Source organism: Eucyclogobius newberryi, unplaced genomic scaffold (genome assembly GCF_026437365.1).
Source record: "Eucyclogobius newberryi isolate DKJ021-1_F unplaced genomic scaffold, fEucNew1.0.hap1 SCAF_10, whole genome shotgun sequence".
NCBI lineage: Eukaryota > Metazoa > Chordata > Actinopteri > Gobiiformes > Gobiidae > Eucyclogobius > Eucyclogobius newberryi.
This window is the reverse complement of record NW_027315724.1, coordinates 29,417,991-29,436,189: the sequence shown is the minus strand read 5'-3', so window position 1 is coordinate 29,436,189 and position 18,199 is coordinate 29,417,991. Positions and strand designations below refer to the sequence as shown.

The 18,199-nt window shown below is 39.7% G+C and overlaps 2 protein-coding genes across 3 annotated transcripts; one reads left to right on the top strand and one right to left on the bottom strand.

Annotated features, from left to right (window-relative positions):
• Positions 1-2,509: 2,509 nt before the first annotated feature.
• serpinh1b (serpin peptidase inhibitor, clade H (heat shock protein 47), member 1b) lies at positions 2,510-6,064 on the top strand. Its single transcript, XM_072453931.1, has 7 exons — positions 2,510-2,689; positions 3,221-3,370; positions 3,451-3,643; positions 3,734-4,004; positions 4,077-4,175; positions 4,645-4,877; positions 5,290-6,064. Exons 2-7 carry the CDS (start codon positions 3,252-3,254, stop codon positions 5,590-5,592), a joined length of 1,218 nt encoding a protein of 405 aa, XP_072310032.1. The 5' UTR covers positions 2,510-2,689; positions 3,221-3,251; the 3' UTR covers positions 5,593-6,064.
• A 1,062-nt stretch (positions 6,065-7,126) lies between these two features.
• Positions 7,127-18,015, bottom strand: gucy2f (guanylate cyclase 2F, retinal). Of its 2 annotated transcripts, XM_072453920.1 has the most exons (19): positions 17,219-18,015; positions 16,379-16,680; positions 15,039-15,396; positions 14,876-14,960; positions 14,060-14,156; positions 13,852-13,971; positions 13,508-13,588; positions 13,245-13,421; positions 12,282-12,438; positions 12,021-12,170; positions 11,327-11,475; positions 10,061-10,224; positions 9,462-9,654; positions 9,080-9,254; positions 8,818-8,916; positions 8,645-8,739; positions 8,452-8,537; positions 8,233-8,315; positions 7,127-7,958 (listed from the first exon to the last, which is right to left on the bottom strand). In XM_072453920.1, the coding sequence occupies exons 1-18, from the start codon at positions 17,955-17,957 to the stop codon at positions 8,243-8,245; spliced, it is 3,300 nt and encodes a 1,099-aa protein (XP_072310021.1). In that variant the 5' UTR covers positions 17,958-18,015; the 3' UTR covers positions 7,127-7,958; positions 8,233-8,242. The 2 variants fall into 2 exon arrangements, with proteins under 2 accessions (XP_072310021.1, XP_072310014.1); XM_072453913.1 differs by lacking the exon at positions 8,233-8,315.
• Between the last annotated feature and the right edge of the window lie 184 nt (positions 18,016-18,199).

Here is an 18,199-nt window from a genome sequence, read left to right as displayed (position 1 = left end):
GGAAGAAATCTGATAGCAGAAGTAAATCTTGTCACACAAATATCACTGATGTATAAGTTATAGACTGAAAAATCTGAAAAACAACATTTAAAAAAACTTTCAAATACAGAGAGAGTAATACGTATTTTACTGTTTTGAAAAGGAGTTACAAAAATGTACAATGATGTGACGATTTGGCAAACAGTATTGGATATTTGTGTATGCTTGCAATTGACACAAATTACATTTTACTTTGTTACAGCTTTTAAAATCACAAGTACTTTTATGGAAGTCAACATTAATACATCTGCCAGACTTCCTGAAACACACGTCACCGTATTGTTCTCCCACTATAGATGTATTTCCTTCCTCACAGATGTAGCTCCATGTTTACCGTTTGTGGAAGTCTTACTATTATGTGAATGCTCTTGTTAAACAGGTTTCTGTTTCATTCATTGGGTGAAATGTGTATTAGTTAGTGTTAGATAGTTGCCTGACCCAGGGCTGGTCCTGAGTTGTGGAATTTGAGCGTAAACTGTTGCTTCTGGGGGGCTTTAAATGGTCAACAGCCCCCTGAAGGGGAAAGGGTATTTTGTCACACTCTAACGTGAAAGGTATTCGCTCTTAAAATATGAATATAAATGAGTGATGATGGTGGATCATTCATTTTCAAGCAGTGATATTTACATTCCACAATCAACAGAAACAGATTAGTGCATTTTAACACAAGAGCTCCAGATGTTTTAGATGCTCCCCCCAAATCTGTCAAGAATCTCAGATGGCAAGTCCAGGCAATTTGCACATGCCACAGCAGGCGAGAAGTGAGGGGGGAAGAGATATCACATTTCATAGCCAACATCTATATCTTTTTAATGGAATGTACTGTATGTAAATATGTTTGTATTGTGAAGTTGAAATAATGGAATTTCTTAAGTTTAAAAAAATATTGAAAAATACCCTGCATAAATATTGTGTTTTGTATTTTTGCTACAAGAAGCAAAGACAATAAATGTTGCAGCAAAAAGAGGATTAAAAAGTAAATACACAGTTTTGTTTACGTTATTTTGACAAAATATTGCTCTTATTGACATGGGAGGATTATTGTTTTAATACTGCCTAATTCTACTGTTCCAAAAGTCACTTATCTTAAATAAGGGAATTAATTACACAGTATTTATCTTGATTCGAGGATATTTTGGTTGTCTTAAAATCAGATTTGCCAATGAAACAAGCATAAAATGTTTGCTTTAATTAAAAAAAGAAGAACACAATTATTTTCTCACTTGAAATTAGCATTAAAAAACTACTGCTTTTGTAACAACAAAAAATAAATCCTTGTTCCAGTGGTAAATCTTATTCCAAGAAAGTAAAAATACACTCAAATGCAGATGAATATGACTTGATTCAAGCACGTATTTGCACATCATCTTATTTATGATGGCCATTCTTCCAATAACATCTGATTGTTAAAACACGTCCAGGGATTTACGTCCTGAAAGCCATTTACTTTTACAACAGGGGCCTTTTGTGGCTCCCCCATCTCTGCACCACCCTGCGCTGCTGAGTTGGACAGACGTGGCAGTGAGAGACGGGGGCAGGGCCCGACTTGTGGAGAACACTGCACTCAGTAATTTGGAGCTTCTGGATTGTTCTCCTGGAAAATACACATCACTTTAACCGATTAAAGTTAAGATTTAGACTATTAAAACAAGCACATATTTTTTATTGTTGCTATTGTTGTGCATTTGCATTGAACAGGTAGAAATGTCAATTAAACTACATTTTAAATCAAAATTAGGCACAGTCAAAGTTAGGCTAAACATGCTGGGATCAATGCAACTATTTTCGTTTTTTCAAAAAGTATAATGTTCATCTTTCACATATGATGAAACAGGTTATGAAGATTGAGTCAGATGCGCAACAAACTAAGATGTAGTTTAAAAAGTCTTAAGCTGATTTAGGGTCAGTTTGTTGTCTGCGTTTGTGTATTGAGCTGTTTCAGATGGCAAACTTTCCAGGCGGGTCCCGGATCAGTTGACTTGCGGCCGACCTCTTCATACCAAACTGCGAAAGGGGGCTGTCCCAACTCCCAACTTCCTGAGCTCACACACACACTGATTTGAATACACCAGTCCCACTTCCAGAACTTTCTCAGTGCAGGATATATAGGCTGGCCGTGTGTTACTGTGACACTGCATCCACGGGACACACCTCGAAGAAGAGAAGAAACACTGCGATATCGATATCGGTGCCAGGTAAGCTTCAACTGGCTTTGATTTCACAGAGGAATGCAGAGGAGAATGACTGGGCTTCTTTGTTTTACCAAGGACCATAGGAATGCAAGTGGTAACTGTAGAGTTTATGCATGATGGAAACTTATGCATGCACTTTAAATGCTGACTAAAATGCAGATACAGAAAGTTATACCCACTTTTTAGTTTAGCTGGACTCCTGTTTGATTTCATGGGGGATTGTGGACAAGTTTTGGTCTGATTTTTGTTTCTGGGTTAAATGCATCCAATGAAGGTGACTCTGAATGACTGAGACAAAGATTAACATGAGAAAGTACAGTTTAAACCTATAAAATCTAACCTTGCAGTGAGTTTGACTCCATCCGAGCCTCAGTACTTTTGTTTCTTGCTCTTTGGAGATTACTGCATACACCTCTTGTCTTTCAGAATGAAAAACACAGACTTCAAAACAACCCAAGGTATCCATGATGTAAAGCTTTTCTGCAGACTGACACAGTGAATACAGATGCAAATAACATTTAAGTTCAGGAATGCCACAGTGGTTATTGAAAAACCTCTAAGAACTGTGCTCTGTGATGTGTAAATAAGGGCTGGGATTAGATTGTAGAGACCGCCGCAGGCATAGAATTTGTCTCCAAGGTTTCCACAAGGTTGCCACAAGGAGTGAGTAAGTTTTTCCATGCCTGATCTGACAATGGAGACATTGGGAGGAGAACAGAGGGTCAAATTACAGTCTGGAGTCAGTGCAGAGCTTCTCTCTGCTCCAGATGTGCAGGCCTTAGCCGCTGCTGACGTGGCACAGACATGTCTGAAAGAGGAGGCCCTGCCCCCAAAGACCACAGCCCAGTCTTTGGCTTGTAATTAAGACTCAAACATTAGCTACAACAAAATTTACTGGGATCTCAAATAAATACATACATTTTAAGTGATAAAGTTAAAGCATTCAGAAGGCAGCGATTAATCTTGATTTTATTTTTTCTTCTTTTCAGGCTGCTCTCGCTGCTGTTGGAAACATACAGAATGTGGCTGACAAATATTGTAGCTCTATGCCTCCTGGGCCTGGTGTGCTCCGCAGAGGACAAGAAACTGAGCAGCCATGCCACCACGCTGGCTGATAACAGCGCCAACCTTGCCTTCAGGTCAGAAAACTTACAGCATTAACTCTAAACTTGACACATTTCTTATGATTTTATGTTTAACAATAAACTTTTCACTACAGCCTGTACCACAACATGGCGAAGGAGCAGGGTGTTGGAAACATCCTGATCTCTCCTGTGGTGGTTGCCTCTTCTTTGGGTCTGGTAGCTCTGGGAGGAAAGGCTTCTACAGCATCTCAGGTCAAAACTGTCCTAAGTGCAGACAAGCTGAAGGACGAGCACCTGCACACTGGCCTGTCAGAGCTGCTGTCTGAGGTATGTGTCTGGTCTCGTTAAATCAGATGTAGCCAACAAGAAAACATTGTAGAATTGAGGTATGGGACTTATTTTACATTGTCTGTTCAGGTGAGTGATGCCAAGAGCCGTAACACAACCTGGAAGATCAACAACCGGCTGTACGGCCCGAGCACTGTGTCCTTCGCCGACGACTTTGTGAAGAACAGCAAGAAACACTACAACTACGACCACTCCAAGATCAACTTCAGGGACAAGAGGAGCACCCTGAACTCCATCAACGAGTGGGGCGCCAAGTCCACAGATGGGAAGCTGCCCGAGATCACCAACGATGTGCAGAACGCAGATGGAGCCACGATTGTTAATGCCATGTTCTTCAAACGTGAGTAGAGAAATGAAGGCATATTACGAGTGGAACAGAGCTATTTGAGTGTAACTTCATTCCTCCCTTCAGCTCACTGGCACGAGAAGTTCCATGAGAAAATGGTGGACAACCGTGGTTTCCTCGTCACGCGTTCATTCACTGTTTCCGTTCCCATGATGCACCGCACTGGTAAGAGCTTTAGTACTAGGGCTGCACAATATATTGCAGGTTACCAATATCAGCAGCAACTCAAATATCAAATATCAAATCTATCAAATTGTTTTATTAAATTGAATGACAAATAAGTAGATCAATTAAATTAGAATTTAGATTTAGTCAGTCAAGTCCTCAATTTAATTTGGTTCATCATTGACTGGTGTTGCATTTTATGTCACTAGATAAGATAGTAAGAGAGAGCCTTTATTTGTCCCTCAACAGGAAAATTTCAGTGTTGCAATGCACAGTTAGAGGACAGCAGAAGAATGGAGACAGGCAAAACAAATAGACTTAAATCTAACATAACAAATAAAAGGCTACAAAATGATTATACATAACAGTGGCTCTGACTTATAACAGCAGCATATGGACAGAACAAATAGTAATTCTACAATCTACAAATATCTTACTTTACTCACTCACCCCTCGCTGCTCTGCCCAGGCCTGTATGACTTCTACGAGGACATTGAGAACAAACTGTATGTGCTGAACATGCCTCTGGGACAGAAGCAGGCCTCTATGATCTACATCATGCCCTATCACCTGGAGCCGCTGGAGCGACTGGAGAAGCTGCTCAACAGGAAACAGGTGGACACTTGGCTCAGTAAGATGGAGAACAAAGCCGTGGCCATCTCTCTGCCCAAGATCTCCCTGGAAGTCAGCCACAACCTGCAGGTAAATATCAGGCTAAACACCACAATTTGTATGGCTACTAAACAACGAGCTCATCTACAAGCATTGTATTGATAAATGCATACATACAACATAAAAAACAAATAATATACTGTGTGTAGAGATCCATGGGTTTCAAGTGAGGATCCATCATAACAACTATTGCAACTACTTTAACAACTACTAGTACTATCATTCTAAGGGCGCGTTCACATTTGCACTCGATTGGTCCTGGTTTAAGCCCACTTTGAGTCCTAACGAAGACTGTTGTGTGGTCTTGGTCTAGTCCAGGTTTGGTTTACCATTTGCAAATGAGGTGCAGTTTCTATCAAAGCAACAATGTGTTTTCGTTCAAATGAAAAGGCAGTTAAAGTTATCTACACTCTACAATTAAAAGTCTCGATTCATTTTGCAGAAACATCTCGCCGCTCTGGGTCTGACTGAGGCCGTCGACAAATCCAAGGCCGACCTGTCCAACATCTCCGGGAAGAAAGACCTGTACCTCTCCAACGTCTTCCACGCTTCTGCTTTTGAGTTCGACGTGGCTGGAAACCCGTTCGACCCCAGCATCTTCGGCAGCGAGAAGTTGAGAAATCCCAAACTGTTTTACGCGGACCACCCTTTTATTTTCCTCATCAAGGACAACAAGACCAACTCAATCTTGTACATCGGACGAGTAGTTAAACCGAAGGGAGACAAGATGCGCGACGAGCTATAATGACGCTGGGTATTTTTGGTAGCTGTTTCTGATCCGACTATGACGTAGATGGTGTTTTGTGTTTTTACTGTTACCTCACTTTCCAATCTGCCAAACTGTGGAACTGACATCATTGCTTTACACAGACAAAACTAAGAGGTCGATTAAGACAAGGCTGAGCTGAAAGTGCTTATATTAAGTATGACCTCTTCCTATGACACAGCGTCCAATTCAGGTGTGTTTTTCTTGCATTATCTTTAACGTTTAAAGGAGAAAAGATTTTTGCACAAGCGTTTGTTACAGTCCCCGCTCATTGTCAGGAATCTTTGGCCACCCGTTGCACTGAATTGTTCTTTTGTTCACGTTGGAAAGGTGGAAAATGTCTGGTGCTTATTCAAATACCCACTCATTGGCCTGATGTGTCGTTTTTTTTGTTGCTGTCGGTGTGTTCCACAAAGAAGCTGTTGGAAAGAATTGTTATCATTTTTGTGAATTTTTCAATAAAAAATAAAAAAATGCAAATGTGTCAGATTGAATTATACCGAGATCACAGGCCTATGTAGTTGCGCTGGTCCCAAGTCAGCGTGAACAAAAAATATTGTGTCAGGAAAAGTATACAGTGTGAAAAAAAACAAATGCAATCTAACTCTATATCAAATACAACCAACACTCCTTATACCGTTAATACTACTTTTTACCGTTTCTACCATGATTACACCAGAAGGTACTGCACACAGGGCGTCTGAGAGAAAACAGCAATGGCAAACAGTTCTATGAAAATGACAACAATCTTTCCGGTTGCCTAGAGGCCATGCATTCCGGGTCTGGTATGTGGAGATTAGACAAAACAAACACAAGTCTTATGCTTCTGCCGTCAAACTACAAGATTACCAAACAAACCGCACAGAGCGAGAGACAATATGGTTGAGTTCAAAGGCCACATTAACCACAGTCTAAATAAAAAGAGGAAAAAGCCAGATAAAGGCGGGCAGAACCTGGAGGACAAGGCTCTCACGGTGAGCAGGAAACAGTGTTTGGAATAAACACATGTTACAAGAATAAAAAATAAAACATTTACATAAGCTTTATAATATTAGGTAGTTTGTTTCATTCACGTCAAATTATACTCCATAGTTTAAGCTGTTCAAAGTTTAATTTGATCTGAATAAAACTATTGATCTAGTCTGATCAAGTCAACAGTGCCCTCTTCAGGTTAAAACGATTAATTGAAATCAAATGAAGATACATGAATAGTGAAGTTTTATAAAAGTGTAATTTTCCATAATTAACAGTAATTTACATTATGAATGATTTTGCATTGCCGTAACAACTTGTACAAGACAAGTACACATACAAAATAAATAATACAGTACTTTTCTATCTGCTTATAAAGCACTGACTGTTGTATTACTACTTTTTATTATTATTAATAGCAGATAGTATAATAGTAAAATATCATGATTATTTAAGTCAGTGCTCACATGGTTGTAAGAGAGTATATACTGTTCACAAACATTGAAAGTGAAGAAACTTGTACTGCTCGTTCCCATTAGGGTCTCGGGTGACTGGAGCCTGTGCCAGTGACTTTGAGCCTTAGGCGGGGTACGCCATGGACAGGGGCCATAGCATTGCAGTTTAACTTTGTTCCTTTCCATTTTTAATACAGTATCCATATGCTGATACCATTAAACACAAAAAAACCAACATTGCAAATATTCCATTTTGTAACAAACACTGGAACAGTGAGCACTTTTTAAAGCCCTTTATACTCAGATATAATCAAAATGCTAGACTCATCTTAACAGGGATTTATTTTTTTCCAGACTCACTTTTATTTATATAATTTTTTTAAATCTAAACAATCATGATGCCATAAAGTGTCTTAGTTATTCTTTAGCAGCCACATAGCCATATATCTCCAACTCTGGAGAGAAAATCATGTTCAGCCATAACATCTACGAGCCTCATGTGAAACTTTATGAGGCGGATGGCCCTTTCTCAAAGCAAAACTGTAAATATCTAGAGTTTAAAATAGGCATGTCTGTTCTTCAGTCTTAATGAAGTTGGTAAAGTTCATGGTAGTAGGTGACCACCCAGTGGTCAGTGAGTGCAGAGTGCATCCTTTTTTGGGACCATTGCCCCTGTGTATCGCTGTGTAATGCAGCCACTCTCATTACATTAGCACCATCCTGTTCTGCTGCGCTGGCTGCAGGCAGATTAGCCTGACGATGGACAATCCTCTTAAAACAGTCTGCACTAAGCTTCAGTGAGAGCTGCAGTGTCTGTCCTCAGGCTCAGGTCTCATTCAAGTCTTTTTGTCCACCTGCCGATTTGCCTTTCGAAAGTGAGTCTTGATTTCCTCTGTCACCATCTCCTGCCAGTTGTCCCTGGGAAAACAGTGCTTTACATTAGATAGTTTGGTAAATACATGAGAAATACATAGAGCGACACATGTCAGAGTTTGCCAGGGAAATAAAGATGAAGGAAACATGTGCCGAGCTTAAGATTGAGTTGATAAGATCAAAAGATTAATGGCACAGGCTGAGACACAAAACAATACGATTTACAAATGGCAGAGAAGAAAGTGAAGGCGTTAAACACACTTTACAACACAACACAGCTGTACCACTGCACAGGAGCACACGTAACATACAGTGCTACCTCCTTCCTTTCACGCTTTTTTCACAGCTCTCTTTCTCTTGTAATCAGCTATTTCCTCAGGGCTCAGTCCGTGATTGTCCTCTCTGGAGCAGTGCATGAACAGTTTCAGTTTGTGGGTCAAAACAGTTTGTGTGAGTTGTGTAAGTAATACTGATGCTTCTTACAGGTTTACAGTGTTTCATATTGCAAAAAACATTGTAAAAACATCCATGTACGTACCCTGGTCTGATTTCTGGTGGTTTCGGCAATGGTTTTGTAAATCCTGTTTTCCCTACAAGCCAGTACGTTTCTTCAATGCCTTTACCCTGAAAACGACAAATACAAACCAACAGAACATTGCTTTAAGAGAGCTGCTTCCACTCCTGTTTAATGTATGTAATGTGTAATATATATGTGTACATTAGAGCCTGACCTTCAGCTCGGTCTTCCCCCTGACGTCAATTTTGTAGCCATCATTCAGTGAACGCAGGATCTTTACAGTGGTCAGATTGACGTGGATTCTATAAGCTGCAAAAAAGTGGAAGGCAAATAATTTGTCAAACAATCCATAAAATAAATTGTGTTTCTGCGTTGTGTTTTACTCACGCAGCCCAGTGGATTCCATTCTTGAGGCCGTGTTGACAGTGTCTCCAAAAAGGCAATACCGAGGCATCGTCAGGCCAACCACTCCTGCAACACAAGGCCCTGAGAAAAGAATGTATTCAATTAAAAAACAAAGATAACATGAACCCTAAGGCAAATGTTTTAGAATACAGCTTTCTGAAAATACTCTTTGAGGTACTTCCCATACAACTAAACCCAGATTCAGTGTTCTTTAAATAGCAGGGACAAAGGCCTGAGGGTTGACCTGAGTGGATCCCGATGCGGATCCGGACCGGGATGTCCGGCATGTGACGCATCCGAAAGGTCCCCACGGAGCTGAGGATGTTCAGGGACATGTTTGCGATCTCCGCTGCATGTTTGTTTCCGTTTTTCTTCGGTAAACCTGATGCCACCATGTAAGCGTCGCCTATGGTCTCCACCTGCACAAATACTGCACTGTTATTTTGTCTACCTCCATAAAAAGGTTAGGTCTGTCTGTAAAATATGGTTTGAAATTCAGTGAATGACAATAGAAATGAAACAATCCAAGCCATGGCTGTTGCCTCAATACTACCGGTAATTGTTTTTTATTTTACAACATGGCCAGACTTGTGTTTGTCCAAAATAACATAAGGAATCACTCTGACCTTGTAGACATCATGGTTGCTGAGCACAGCGTCAAACAGAGAGTAGAGATCGTTCAGGAGGTCCACCACCTCGATGGGGTCGCTGAGGGACGAGATGGTGGTGAAGCCCACGATGTCACTGAAGTAAATGGTCACCTGATCGAAGTACTCGGGCTCCACTGTGGCACCAGTTTTTAGAGCCTCTGCCACAGAACTGCAGAGGAATAAAGTGTCAAATGCCTGGTAGAGGTTGTGTTCTTCTGATATCACAATATTATAAAGAGAATGTAGTTAGAAATAAGGTTGAGGGCTGGTCAGAATCACTATTATTTTCCTTTGCAGTTTTGACCTGGTTCATAGCTTATATCTCTTGTTCAATCCACATATTAATCACAGGCATCTTCAGGACATAACTGTATGATAGATATAAGATGTCTGGTGTTTTAAAAAGGCAGGAAACCACTCACTTGACTCCGGGCATGTGACTTTTCTGTTTAGTTGTTTCTATCAAAAGTGAATTGTCTTTTCTCCTTCTTTTAAAATGATTCCATCCAAATTAAACTGTATTGTGAGTGCAACTTATTTGTAGTCCTGGTAAGTCTTGGAAATCTGTAACTCACGGTGGGAGCATTTCCGAGAGTAGTTTCTCCGTTCTCTGCTTCTCCACCTCCAGTTCCTCCGTCCGCTCCCTGATCAGGTCCTCCAGGTTTGAGCTGTACTGTTCCAACATCCGCAGCATCGAGTCAATGATGTTGGTCTTCTTGCCCTTGTTGATTATCTTGAACTAGAAAAAGAAAAAGGACTATAAACATATAGTCAAATGTATGGTGGCAGTAGCAGAGTAAATATTTCAGTAATATTAGTATTAGTAGTACCTATCATCACCAGTAGTGATTGGCACTGATAATCGATGACAGTAGTAATGTAGTAAAAAGGGCTGGACAATAAGTAAATCATAAAATGTTCCATGCATATCGATTGATTATGATTTTCAATTGTCTTTTGTTTTTCAAATTAAAACAAATACATTTCTTTTTTTATATAAATTTAATGAACACAAACAAGACTTTAAATCAGTATAATTTAAGACAAAAACAGTGTGGCATTTCTTCCTTCCAAGCTGAAAGAGGATTGGCAGGAGACCTTTGAATTTAAAAGCCAGAAGCTGATATTTGTCGATTTCAAACTACTGGATCTCAAGTCAATTGCACAAGTAGTAGTAGTAGTAGTAGTAGTAGTAATAGTAGTAGTAGTAGTAGTAGTAGTAAGTAGTAGTAGTAGTAATAGTGGTAATAGTAGTAGTAGTAGTAGTAGTAGTAGTAGTAGTAGTAGTAGTAGTAATAATAGTAGTAGTAGTAGTAGAAGTAGTAGTAGTAGTAGTAATAGTAGTAGTAGTAATTGTAGTAGTAGTGGTAATAGTAGTAGTAGTAGTAGTAGTAAGTAGTAGTAGTAGTAGTAGTAGTGGTAATAGTGGTAGTAGTAGTAGTAGTAGTAGTAGTAGTAGTAGTAGTAATAGTAGTAGTAGTAATTGTAGTAGTAGTAGTAATAGTAGTAGTAGTAGTAGTAGTAGTAGTAGTAGTAGTAGTAGTAGTAGTAGTAGTAATAGTAGTAATAGTAGTAGTAGTAATTGTAGTAGTAGTAGTAATAGTAGTAGTAGTAGTAGTAGTAGTAGTAGTAGTAGTAATAGTAGTAGTAGTAGTAGTAGTAGTAATAGTAGTAGTAGTAATTGTAGTAGTAGTAGTAATAGTAGTAGTAGTAGTAGTAGTAGTAGTAGTAGTAGTAGTAGTAGTAGTAGTATTTGAGTGGTTCTGGCAAAAGAACTCATATTAGTGGTAGTATTTGTACAGTTTACTAGGCCATAGTTTTTTGCACAGAGCCAAACTCACCCGGTCAAAGATCTCATCAAAGTTGGGTCTGCGGTCGGGCAGCTCGCTCCAGCACTGTTTCATGAGCTGGATACACTCCAGAGGAGCCTGGTCAGGAGCCACGGTGGGACGGCACATCGGGGGAGGCTTCTTCACTTTACGAATGATCTCTGAAACAAAGAGGACATTTTAAATCATTACAATAAGCGATATAGAACTACGAGTGTGGTCGAATTTATTATGATATTATATTAGTGAAATTCATTTTAGTATTGGGTTATTCCTAGTTTAGTCTTGGTTTTCGTCAAGGTTTAGTTACAAGTTTAGTCCAAATGTTGATGTGGCGCATGTGCATATAAACGGTGTAAACAATCTTTAATTTAAAAAAGAACAAAGAAAGTAACAATAATACATACAAACAATAATACAACTCAATATTTTAAAAAAAGTAGAAATTATTAAAATATGATCAGGGCACCATGTTTGTTAATGTACAAGATATCAAATAAATGTTAGAAGTAATTGTAGAAGAAGGCAGCAATATTAGACAGAATTATAATACACAAGTTCATTCATAAACACTTTAAGCAAACAAAGAGAAATCATCAACTGCCGAGGAGTAACTTTATAACAAAACTTCCCTCAAAGGCCAGAGATTATGATCGAGTCTCACTAATACGCGTTATTGCAGTCCATATAACATCAAAAAGCTCACCCTGAGGAGTCAGTCCGAGCATGCAGTACGGAGACCCTCGGACCACCACTTCCTGGAGGATAATGGCAAAACTGTACACGTCTCCTTTATACGTGCCTTCACGCGAACTCGGAGGGTCTCTCAGGAACTCCGGAGCCGTCCAAAACAGCTCTGCAAGGACACAAGACAAGTCCATCTAAATAACTTTGTGTAAGTTACATAAAGGCACAGAAACAGTTCAATCTAATAACTAAACAACAATAACAGATAAACTTCTGCTACCTTCAGGTGGTGGTTCTTCAAAAGGGGCTTTCTGTGACTCCAATAACTCATTAAAACCATAGTCTGTGATTTTGAGGACGAAGCGGCCATCGACCACACAGTTACGTGATTTCATTCTACCGTGAGGAAAATCTCTATGGTGAAGGTATTTCATTCCCTGGAATTAATGCAAATATTGTTGTTATTAAAGCACGACATTGTCAAAGGATACATTTACCTAAGAATAAAGTGAATTTAAAGGTTATGCTTATTTGTATTAGTTTCATTTAGTTTTGATAATCCCAATTTAATTCTATAGTATGGTATATAGTTTGGCCAAATGGTCAATTATCAGCTTGGATCTTCAATCGACAGGTCTAGAGCCATTCGAGTGGCTGTAAAAGCATGTGGTTTGAACATAGTTTTGTATTTTTGGAAAAATAAGTTGGCATTTTCTGGCACTGAAGTTGAAAGCATGAATTTGTTGTTTAAGCCTGTGAGTGGTTCCTGAGTTCCCTAAGCTTTGTCTCTGAGTACCCCCTAACTCAAGGCAATCAGATCTGTTAACTATTGTGGTATTGTCAACTATCATATGATGTGTTCTTGTTTTAATCATATGAATGTCCGGAATCCTCCAAAACATTCTTAAGGATGCAAAATGTGCTGCGGAGAACAATCAAATCAAAACTGTGATTAATTCAAAGACACATTGGCATCTGAAATATTTTGTCCCTACTTCCAGTTGTCTTTTAAATTTAAACTTTGTAAACTAAATGTAGATTTTACCAGGTGCTTTTACTGACCTCAGACCTCTTCTTTGTTCAGAATTGTTGCATTGTGTGTTGTATGTGTTTATTGTTTGTTTGGCTGTTCCTTATGTGCTCTTTTACTGCTCAACTTATTGCCTCTTAGGGGATTAATAAAGTTGTCTGTATTTGAATTTGAATCTCAGTTCCCGTATCGCATCTTCGTTCGTTGACATACTTTGATGAGGTCTAGGACGAGCGAGGACTTAAACATCCAGTCCAGCTTTACGTCCTCGTTCCTGAGCAGGTCCTGCAGACTGCCCCGGGAACAGTGCTCCGTCACCACGGCGAACATCGAACTGTCCTGGAAGAAGCCCAGGAACAGGTTGACGTTCTCATTTCGGAGGTCCTTCATCTGGGAATGTAAAGGAGAAATGTTATTCAAGTTGGGAAAAGCTGACCAATTCAAGTGCAGCTGAAGTTGTGGTTAAAGTTGTTTACCTTAGTGAAAATCTTTGTCGTACTCTGCTTCACTTCTTTAAACTGTCCTTCCTCAAATTTCTTTAGCCAAACCCAATCGCCCTGGAAGATAATGTTGTAGTTCAGATCAGTGTTTCTTCTGCTTTGGGTTAATCATATTCAGAAATACTTTATCCACGCTTTAGTCTCATTTTGGACCTGGTTTATCCCTAATTTGGGCGTGATAAAGTCTGGACTTAGATCTGGTGTTACTCGGAAAGGTAATACTTGATGTGAAACCTCTGAGAAGCACTGGTTTAGATATTACACGAGCGTATAATTTGGCGTAGTCGTGCGGATGACAGAATGCTCAGAAGAAGCTGTACCTCATAGACCGCGACGTTGGTGCTTTCGTGAGTCGGCACGCTGTTCACCGAGTGCGAGAGATCTTGCGACTTGTCTTCTATTGCACTTTTAGACTCGCTCAGATCTTCCAAAGTGATTTTCTGCAGGTCGTGATGGATGGTACTCAGATGTTGCAAATGTAAAGCATGTTAAAAAATATATAAAGTGTTAAAAAGTGAGAAAACAGACCTTTCTACTCAGTTGGGGGTTGATAAAAGTCAGATCGTCCATGGTCAGAAGGATCCGATTGGGTCCTTTAAACAGCTGGATTTGATGAAGCCTCCTCCTGGGAATTTAAAAGGTTTTCAAAGTATTACAATACAAATATTGCAAACCTTTGGTGTAAAAAAACAGATTAAATACTGCTGTGACTTGTGTGATTTGAAATAGTGTGAAAAACGAATCCTAAAACTAGTATAAAAAAAACAAAGCGAACAATAAAGGACAAAATGTGACCTTTCCTGAATAATTCTATACCAAAACCAAACCACAGTTTATCTTCTAAATGTTTTTTATTATCATTGTGGTATTGAGTATTGAGCTTTTTCTTTGAACCGAAATCAAGTTTGAGACATTATCATCGTGGCAACTAGAGTTACCCAGTCAGTCAAGTAGCGAGTTGCATTTTCCTGGGTTTGCTCCTGAGCAGCACTTTCACGTCATAAAAAAGGTCGTTTTTAGGCTTTGTCCAGTTTTGTGTCACGTTTACAGACCCAATGTGCAGTCTGTGATAATGACTTAAACACAAAATGTTATATATGCTGTAAGAAATATGCACATCTCATTAGCATTCAGCTGCAAAACACAAGCTGCTTTTTAATATTTCTAATTTTATTTTGTGGGGCTGGAATCACTTTGTTGTTTGTTGCTCTCTGAAATCGGGTAACCCTGGTGACAACACAATTTCAATACCTCTAATAGATACAAGCTTTGTGAACCGTATTTGTTATAAAAGTAGTGAAGAGCAATGGAAACATTCAGCAGTGAGATGTATAAAAAAAGCACCTTATGTAGAAACTTATTCCAAGACCTGCAATACCCAGTGAGAAGGTCACAACAAAGACTACAATGATGTATGTCACCTCCAGGCCTATAAAAACAAATTAAACTCTGTATTAAACAATTTAAAACATTCAAAGTCATTCAAATAACTAGTAAATAACTTTACCTCCAGTGCAGAGAATAGCGGGGTCAAACCAGCAGATTGAATCTGAGGGCGGTGGTGATCCTCCGGGGAAGAATATGGACCTTCCAGCAAAACGCAGCCTTGAGGACATTAAATCCACCAGATACGTTGGGTACAGAGTGGAGCCCGCTGTGTTGTCGGTGTCAAGTATGATGTAGTTGGTTTTGACTTCTCCACCCTTGTCGACTTTATATTTTTGGTTGAAGCCTTGGAAGGCCGTGTTTCTGGTGAAATAAGCCAGATTGGAGGCCGAAAGTTCCATGCCCTCTTTCCTGGCGCTGTGGATGGACTGGGCCAGAAGGTAGAGGCTGTTGTAGATGGTGCCAAACAGAGGGTTCACCTGGATCACAAATGAGGCAATAACATTTAAAAGTCAGGAAACAGAAAGCTGAATCACCCAATATTTTTCCTTAAAAATTATGAAAAGGTCAATTTAGTTTCCGACCCCCATAAAATGTAGTGTAAAAGCAGCACTTTGCGTTCAAATCAGATCGGCCGCTGTGGGTTGTCTGCATCTCATTGGAAAACATTATCAACATAAACTTGTGAGAAGTGGAAGTGCGATGTGAGACTTTGACATTTTGGTCTGTGCACTAATTAGTTGCGCAAAGGATCCTGTTTCACTTTATCTGTCAGAAAAGGTTGTTTCAAACCTGTACATGTGCCAAAGGCTTTGGGAAAGTTGTTAAACAGATTTAAAATATCTACTTCCTCCTTTCACGGTTTGAAAATCAGAAACCACAGCTTTAATTTGCAGCTTCTAGTATTTTAGAATAAATAAGCATCAATGTGATACAATCTTTTTCATTTATTCAAGTTTTTCTATTAAAGAGAAGAATAAACAGCTGCAGATGATAAAGACATATACAGTACATACTATATCCTTCTTGAGAGGTGGACAAAAGCTAGTGTTACTTTTGTGACAAATATTGTGTGGTATTGTGCATACTCAAGAACTAATGAAAAATGGCGTATGAGTTACACAATGCATAAGATGTTTCCAATGTGCACATGAGGAAGAATGGAAATTGGTTTGGTTCTTGGCAATTCAATCCACAATAAGAACAGTAAGAACTAAAAACTAATAATCGTGACAGTTTCAGAAGCAAAATTAAGTCTTTTCAATGTTGTCCAAAAAGGTACACATAAATCTATAGTGTTAATATATTGTGAGCCTGTTTATACCATAATAAGTGAAACAATAAACTATTAAAATGAAAGAAAATAGAGGATTTCACATTGTTATATCATGATGTTTCTTCTCACAATCGTAACTCTAAAACGAGATATTGTAGAAACTGGACCAAGTAAACAATCCCTACCTGCTCTGGCATCACCGTCAGCGTCACTTCCTTGGACATCTTTGCCGCATTGAACGCCTCATAGAAAGACACGGGGTCGGACGCCATGGTAACAGTGAGCACGGCGTCGTAGGCTTCCCTCAGCCGACTGTTGTTCTTCAGGGCGAAGTGCGTGACGTTGTTGTAGGGCATGCTGTAGAGGAGGGTGTCGTAGGGAATGAACACGTACTGTCCCGTCGTCAGGCCTCTCTTCTGAGCAGCGAGCAGAAACGCAGCCTGTGGTTCTCCACCGATCAACACCGAGTGCATGCACATGACAATGACTGCAAGGTCACACACAAGGTCACACACAAGGTCACGCGTTTAACAGGAAACAGTTCAAGCTTTGAGGTTCACTATGAAACGTTTCTGCATTCCTGGATTTCCTTCTTGCCTTATCTTTAAAATAATTATTTGACTTCCTCGACCAATGAATTGACTAAACAAGTAAAGCTCAGAAAGATCCTTTTAATGCTTTATACTGAGGAACATTCAAGGCAAAGCAGCAACATCTCCCTGGAGACAAGAAGGTGGTGGAACAGAAACGTTACTTAGTGCACCTTTAAGCTTACCACAATAAGTACACTAATGTCTGACTCTGTTGGATTACTAACCAAGTATTCAATTAGATCTAAAACGTGAACTAACCACACTGCAATTGAACAGCAAAGATCTCCAGGATACAATGATGTTCTGTTTTATACATTTAAAAACTCTAACAAATCTAAGTAAATGCAATAGCTGAGTACATTTATAAACAAATGACAATTGCATTGATGGGTTTTGTGGAACTTTTCTGCTTCATTTTTCATTCAAACTCACCTCTAATTTGGCTCATAGCTTTGATCTTCTGCAGTGTATTGTCCACCTCCGTCTCGTTGCCCATCGAGGCCACCAAACCCACAGAGAGCCCTAAGTTCCTGAGACCTGTGGCCACTCTTCCTGCAGAGTCTCTCCAGATGTCCTCGTTTGATGAAACCACGGCGATATTTGCCCACCTGAAGTGTTTGAACACAGTGAACAGCACGTCGGAGGGCACAGGCACAGTCCGGGCAAACGTTGGGTATCCAGTGGCACTGTCCAGTTCGTAGTTTATGCAGCCGTAGGAGAAGAGAGCCTTTCTCCAGTCTTTGGCCAAAAGCGATGCAGCTGTACAATATCCCGAGGTCGTGGGACCGAGAAACGCATCAGCCTGTTTCTCGAAGTAAATAAATGCAGTTAGGGCTTTGGATGTTTCACATGGTTCTTGCAAGATGATAAAATCCATGGTTAGGCCCAAGTCTAGATTGGGATCTCCATTGATCCTGCTTACGGCCAGTCGGACAGCTGAAGTAGGATACGCCTTGTAATAAATTGGATCGCAGTTCCAAGGTCCTAAAACTCCGACTTTGAAAATTAAACAGTGCACGCAGCAAGGGAAAGTCAATACTCCGAGTAGGATCCATAGTGAGAAGTAATAAATCGGTAAATTTGGGAAAACGTGTCTTGTTTTAATTATTGGCGCACATGGCTGCTTGGACTCCCATAGAGGCCATTTGAAGTTTGGAGGAATATGTTGCATTGTAGCTCCAGTGTGTTGAAGCTAGTGAAACATTGTGTTCACTGCTGAAGTCAATAGAGCCTGTCAAGAAAGTTAAAGTGATGAAGGAAAATGATTTGTGAGTTTAAAAACACAAAAGGTACTTACCATTTCATGTCACATCAAGCTTGGCATGTGCTCCTCTCTGTATTCACATCACCTTATCATCTTTTGCTGCTCTTTCTGGAGGGCCATTGTTCTTTAGTTTTGGCTGTGAGGGAAGT

Excerpts from the sequence above, each read along its gene's own strand:
- serpinh1b (XM_072453931.1), top strand. The coding sequence starts at position 3,252 with ATGTGGCTGACAAATATTGTAGCTCTATGCCTCCTGGGCCTGGTGTGC. Across the intron at positions 3,371-3,450 it reads AGCGCCAACCTTGCCTTCAG|CCTGTACCACAACATGGCGA; the intron begins GTCAGAAAACTT and ends TTTTCACTACAG. Across the intron at positions 4,005-4,076 it reads TAATGCCATGTTCTTCAAAC|CTCACTGGCACGAGAAGTTC; the intron begins GTGAGTAGAGAA and ends TCCTCCCTTCAG.
- gucy2f (XM_072453913.1), bottom strand. The coding sequence starts at position 17,957 with ATGCAACATATTCCTCCAAACTTCAAATGGCCTCTATGGGAGTCCAAG. Across the intron at positions 12,171-12,281 it reads TGAAGAACCACCACCTGAAG|AGCTGTTTTGGACGGCTCCG; the intron begins GTAGCAGAAGTT and ends GTGTCCTTGCAG. Across the intron at positions 9,655-10,060 it reads CTCTCGGAAATGCTCCCACC|TTCTGTGGCAGAGGCTCTAA; the intron begins GTGAGTTACAGA and ends ATTCCTCTGCAG.